The 6,172-nt window shown below is 65.3% G+C and overlaps 1 protein-coding gene across 1 annotated transcript in view; it reads right to left on the bottom strand.

Annotated features, from left to right (window-relative positions):
* The window catches only part of CFAP99 (cilia and flagella associated protein 99), a 30,914-nt gene extending 27,580 nt beyond the window's left edge, over positions 1-3,334 (bottom strand). The window contains exon 1 of the mRNA XM_077750589.1: positions 3,224-3,334. Within this exon, the coding sequence (XP_077606715.1) occupies positions 3,224-3,334 (111 nt within the window). The remainder of the gene's footprint in view (positions 1-3,223) is intronic.
* Positions 3,335-6,172: the final 2,838 nt, after the last annotated feature.

Below are 6,172 nucleotides of genomic sequence, written 5' to 3'. Positions count from 1 at the left end.
CTGACCCAGCCCCCTGCTGAGAACCCCCTGCCTGCCTGCGGTCCGGCCCAGGGCCCACGGTTCTGCCCACGCAGTGCCTGCCGCAGGTCAGGACTCTGCAGCCCCCTGTCCCTGGCTCATGCAGGTCCCTCTGCCTGGGGTGGGTGATCCCCGTTCTCCCGGACCCCCCCCCCCGGTTCTGTCTCATAGCCAGGCCCCTCTCTGAGGTGTGCTCACCCTCATGGACTCTGCGGATGCCCTGAGCTGCCTGCTGTGCCCAGCACGCCCCACCCCGGTCCTGACTCTGGACGTTGCCGTGCCCCAGCCTGGTGCCCCAGCCGTCGCGCTGGCTGGCCACGTGGGGCACGGCCACATGGGGCTCTGGGAGTGCGGGTGGCGGCAGGGGTGGCCAAAGGCAGCACCCAGGGAGGAAGGCCCACCAGCATCCCTCTCCCCTAGAGGGAACTCTCAGGCCCGCCACAGCGGTGCTCTAATGAGATGACACTGTTCCAGAGGGACCTTAACTGCGGGGGACGGAGCTTGGAGCATGGGGGNCCTGACCCCACGTCTCAGCACCCACACACGCAGCGGTGATGACGGAGGCCTTTCTGATCTGCCGATCAATCTGCAGAGAGAAAGTCAGCACGCCTTTCCCCCAACCCACAAGTCTTCGATCTTTCCCCGCCCTTCGGCCAGGCTTCATCTGAACACCCCAGGCGCCCTCCTCTCCACCTGGTCCCCAGAGCCCAGCACTTCAGCAGCAACCCTGAGTGTGCCAACCTGGCCCCTCTATTCTTGGCTTCCCTGGGAGGCTCCCCATCTGTGCAAATGTCCTGGGGCTGCTGTAACAAATTACCACAAACTTGGCAGCTGAAAACAACAGGAACATAGTCTTTCAATGTTCTAGAGGACAGAACTCCCAGGTGGAGGTGTTGCAAGGTCAGATCACAGGGAGAGTCCACACCGTGCTTCTCCCCAGCTGCAGGTGCTTGCGGGATCCTGGCATCCTCAGCTCGTGGACGTATCATTCTGAACTCTGCCTCTGCGGTCACGTGGCCTTCTTCCACACGTCTCTGTGTCTGTGTCCAGATTTCCCTCTTCTTATAAGGCCTGGATTTGGGGCTCACCCTAAGTCAAGGGCGCTCTTATCTCGAGATTCCTAATCACATCTGCGAAGGTGGCACTTCTAAATAAGGTCACATTCGTAGGTAACCAGCAGCCGGGAACCCCGCCCGTCTCCAGCTCCGGACTGCCCATCGGTTCACGTGCCGCGTCGGTTCCTCCCGGGGGCAGTCTTGAGCCCGCGCCCGACAAAAGCAGTGATTGCTTCAGTTTTCTGGACACAAGAGTGTGTTGTCCCCGCTGGGCAGACTCGAGGCGGGTGGCGCTGGGGAGGATCTGGGAGCACCGGCGTGTCAGAGGCGCAGCTGCCGGCCTCTCCCCCTGACGTGAGTGCCAGCCGGCCCCCTGGGACTCGGTGCGGCCGGCGTGGGGGCAGGGGCGCGCTGGCCTCCCTCCCACACACACGGGGGCGCGATGTCACGGCTCACCAGGCGACAACTACCAGTAATAACCAGTTGTAACGAACCCGACTCTCTGTAATGGTTACTCCTGAGAAATAAAGATGGTAACCTCACTTTCTGCTGGGCGATGCGGGAAGCTTTGGAGGGCGGGCGCAGGGGAGCCGAGGGCAGAGCAGAGACACCAAGGGGCCTCCTTGGACACGGAAGGTGACAGAACCTCGGGCGAGGTCTTTCTTTTAGGACGAGACAAATAATAGCAGTCGTGGCTGATGGGAGAGACCTGCGGAGGGTAAGACCGAGGGAGCTGCCCCGCCAGGCCCCTGCGGCGCGGGGGTGGGGCTGGGGCTGGGGCGCGGGCGCTGAGCTGTGCAGGGCGCCTCCGCTCGGGGAGGACCGCTATGGTAGGGCCTGGCCCTTGGCTGTTTTCATCATTTCCCCAAAATGCTTGGGCCTCGGGCGAGAGCTGGAGAGAGGGGTGCCGAGGGGTGCCCCTGCACCCCTGCCCGGCCCCTGCTGCCCGAGGCCTCGGTTCCGGAACGAAGCCGGTGAGCGGGGATTGGGGCAGCTGTCCCAAGCTTTGCCTCGTGGGAGAGTCCCCGGTTTCCGGACCCCTCGGGCCTTTTGCGCTGCCTGGGGCCCGGCTCCTCCTGCAGGGCCCTGCGCACCTGCCCTGCCCCCCTCAGGTTTTCAGGCCGCTGCCCCACAGGGCAGCTGACGAGGAAGAACATTCCCTACCACACCCCAAGGGAAAGGGCCTGGCAGAGCCCACAGCCGGCGGTAATGGGGACGGGGGGAGGGGGGCGCAGTACGGAGCTCACACGCGCCCTGTTACGGAAAAGCAATTCCAAGCGGCAATTAAGGACGAACATCCTGTAATGGACGCATTTGCTACAACAGCCCCACCTCCCAACAGCACGGGTGCTCGCCCCGCAGGTGGGTGGCGAGGGGTGGGCAGCGGGCCCTGTGGCCATCCGGGAGCACGTTCGCGGGGGGACTGGGCACTGTCCCCCCGTGCCCCACAGTCCTGCTCCCCGGGCACCCACCCGCCCCTGGTGGACGGACTGACGGACGCACGGGGGGCTTCTGGGGGCCGCTGAGGTGACAGGCGGTGCCACCGCGGCCCTGCGCGGGCCCAGGGCTGCAGCCCAGCGGGCTCCATGCGTGTGCGGGGACGGGCGGGGCTGCAGCTGGGGGAGAGAAGGACGGGGACCCTCCAGGGCACAGGGACGGGCGGGCGTGGCCACAAGAGGAAGGGGGTGGGGGCTGTGGGCCTCGCCGCCTCGCCACCCCTGCCTCTCTATGGGAGGCCGGTCAGCTCGCTCGCTGCCGCTGCCGGGGGAGGAGGCCGCCCTCCAGAGTGGAGGCCGATCCAAGCTCACTCTTGTCCATTTTCAGTTTGGGACGGTACCGTGCAGGCACGCCCCGGGTCACGGTGCCAATATTGCCTCTCACAACAGTGGTCTGATGCACATTCCGGATGCCAGGGATGCCTCTCGAGGCACAGACGGGGTCCCTGAAGGCCCCTGGGGACACCACAGCCACGGTCGTGACCTAGAGGGACACTGAGGACCCAGCCTTCGAAGGCGCGGAGCCGTGCCCGGGGCCTCTCCCCAGGCAGGACGGAGAGCAGCTGTCGGGAATGAATTTGATGTCGTTTCCTAGAAAGTAGCTCCTAGGTGACAGGTGTCCCGGACACGCCTCCCGGCCAGCCCCGATCCTACCTGCAGGGCGGCGGATGCCAACTCCAGGAACTGCCCGGCGCTGCCCTTCTCAGCCTTAAATTTGTCCAGTTGCTCAATCACAGTTTCAATGCATTTTCCGTAGTAGGCCATCTTCCCAGGGCAGGACCCTAAGAGCAAACCACTCCAGGTCACACCCTCTACGACCTCGGGGCTGTCAGCTCAGCAGAGCCTTCATCACTAGCTGGAGCCTGGGGCCTCTCACACTGAGGCATGTTAGAGGGAGAGAGGGACCCCGGCGGGGGAGACCCGGGCCCATTCCTGCACGCTGCCCTGAGGAGCCCACCCCCGGCCCCCGGCCCCCACAGATCCTGGAGGCTCCCGGGCTCCCCGCGTGGCTCCAAGCCCCACAGCTGTGCACGTGTGGGGAGGACCCCTGTGAAGGTTTATACAGCAGGTCTTGCCCGGGGGGGTAGGTGGCCTGATCCCAAACGGCCGGGGCAAGAAGAATCCTCAGGTCGCCAGGTTCAACACCCCTTTTTGTTTATTTATTTTTAAATTTTTAAAAATGTTTTATTTTGAGAGAGACAGAAGGAGTGAGTGCAAGCAAGGGAGGGTCAGAGAGAGAGGGAGAGAGAAAGAATCCTAAGCAGGCTCCGCACTGTTAGCGCAGAGCTCCGCACGGGACTCAAACTCACAAACCATGAGATCGTGACCCCAGCAGAAACCAAGAGTCGACGCTCAACCAACTGAGCCACTCAGGTGCCCCTCAACACCCCGATCTTGAAGGTGAGGGACCCAACACCCAGAAAGAATGCACAGATGGTAAGTGGCCAGATCTCATATGGGCACTGAACATTCCAGACATTCCGGAAACATACCAGCTCCAGGAGACCAGCTGGCCCAGAGCCCCTCTCTGGGAGACCTTCGAGGAGCTGCTTGGGTTGGGGCTAGGACCCCAGGAACTGGTTCTAATAGGAGACCCCAAATTGCTCTCAGGGGGGGTGGCCAGGCCCGTCGGAGCCTCCCTCCCTGCCCCTCTCTTATTCCATGCTAGTCGAGCAGCACCTCTGGGCTGGTGTCTGTCCGGGCACCAGCTGTTGGCAAAGCCAGGCTGCTAGCGCCCTGGGGACAGCGTGGGCACCCCTGCTGTACCCCCAACAAGCTGGAACGGCTCCAGACAGCAGACCCCAGGCCTGGGCCCCCCAGACTGGAGACTGAGTGAAAAACACCCAAAGAGCCGCCTACACTGTCACTGGGGCCCCCAGCGAGATGGCCAGTCCCAGCCAGTCCGGCCCGTTGGCCGAGTCCCCTACTGCCTTCGAGAGAGTGGGGGCCAGATGCCACCAGACCTTCAGAGAGCCTCCGGCACAACACCCTGAACAGAGACAAGGGAGAAGCAGAAGCAGACGGCGGTTAAAACGCAGAAAGAGCGCCTAGGTCACCCCCAGAGGTAGGAGGCACGGTGTCCGAGGAGCGAGGAGCAGTGGAGGGAGACGGGGTCCTTGGGAATGAAAACACGGCCATAAGAATATGAACAGAAGGGGTGGAGGATAAAGTCGAGAACCCCCCCAGGAAGCACAAACGGCGAAGACCCAGAGTAGGAGGGAAACACCCAGAAACCCGGGCCCGGCCTCAAGGTCCGAACCCCACGGCCAGCACTCCAGAAGGGGGGGCCGGGGTCACGGGACAGCGTCCCAGGGCTGAAGCACGGGCGGTCACCCTGTGGACGGGGCTCCGGAGGCAACAAGCGGCGCAGCAGGGGACAGGGCTGGGGACCAGCCTCAGCTTCCCCAGCAGGGAGCCCATTTCCAACCAGGAAAAGACAGACAAGGCCTGCCCCCCGCCCCCGAGGAGGGAGCCCGGAAAGGGGCAGACGGGGGACTGGGAAGCAGGAGCACTTCCGGGGGTGACGGGGGGTGGGGGGCAGGCTCCGCTCCTGCCCTGCACACCTGGGCGGCTGGTCCCTGAGGGGGCGCTCGGGGCCCAGCCCGGACATGCAGGGACATAGCGGCGGGAGCGTCCCCTGTGCACGCAGCACGAAAGCCCTCTTGGAGCAGGGAGATGCCCGGCGCGGGCATGAAGACTTGACGCCCAGCTCAGGCCTGAGGACCAGCCCCAGGAGCGACCGAGGTCAGAGGTCAGCGGTTCTGCGGAGACCAGAGCGGCCGCAGGAGGCGCCGGCGAGCCCCGCAGGGGGCAACAGCGGGGACCGAGCCCTTATTTCCACACGGATCCTTGCCCCAAGGTGGGCAGGAGCCATCGGTGCTGAGTGAGCCAGCTGTGGGCAGGACCCGCGAGCGGTCGCTGCCCCAGGGGCCTCCTAGAGCCGGGTGGGCTTCAGCCCCGGGAAAGGGCTGGGGACCTGCCCGCAGGCACCGAAAGGGGGCGCTCATCGGTCCGCGGGGTCTTCGCCAGGGCCACCCACACCAAGCCGGAACGCGGGCCCTGGGGTGCGGGGTCAGCACGGTGGTGCCGGGCGACCTGCTTTTGCTCCTGCGTGCGGCCAGGTTGGTGGCATCGCCGGCCGTGGACACACTCACTGACACTCGGCAGTGGGACAGGCTGCCGGGGCGCAGGCCTCGCACCACCTTCTGCAACAGAAGCAGCCCGGTGTGCGGCTCCAGGGCAGGGGGCCGCCGGCTCCCTCCCCTCTCCTCTGCCTGGGCAGGGTGGTTGGTGGGAGCAGGTCCTGACCTCGGGCGCAGGCGGGCAAGGGCGAGGCCACGTACGCTGGGCAGTCCTCCCGGCCTGAGTCCCAGGTCTGCCGGGCAACCGGGCACAAGTGACTTAACTTATCTGAGGGCAGGAAGTCACGACCCCGGCAGCCGGCGCCCTGACCGCGCCGCCTCCCCTGGCCGGGCTTCTGCCCTGCCCCCAGCCGTCCTGATGTGCCACGGGGCGAGGGCGTTGCTCGCCACACGGAGGGGCCTCCCTTGGTGTGGGGTCAGTGTCTGCCGGCCCGCGCCTCGGGGCTCTGCCTGGGGCCTG

Source organism: Crocuta crocuta, unplaced genomic scaffold, assembly GCF_008692635.1.
Source record: "Crocuta crocuta isolate KB4526 unplaced genomic scaffold, BGI_CrCroc_1.0 scaffold179, whole genome shotgun sequence".
Classification (NCBI taxonomy): Eukaryota; Metazoa; Chordata; class Mammalia; order Carnivora; family Hyaenidae; genus Crocuta; species Crocuta crocuta.
The sequence above is the reverse complement of the archived record's forward strand: the minus strand, read 5'-3'. Positions and strand labels throughout refer to the sequence as shown.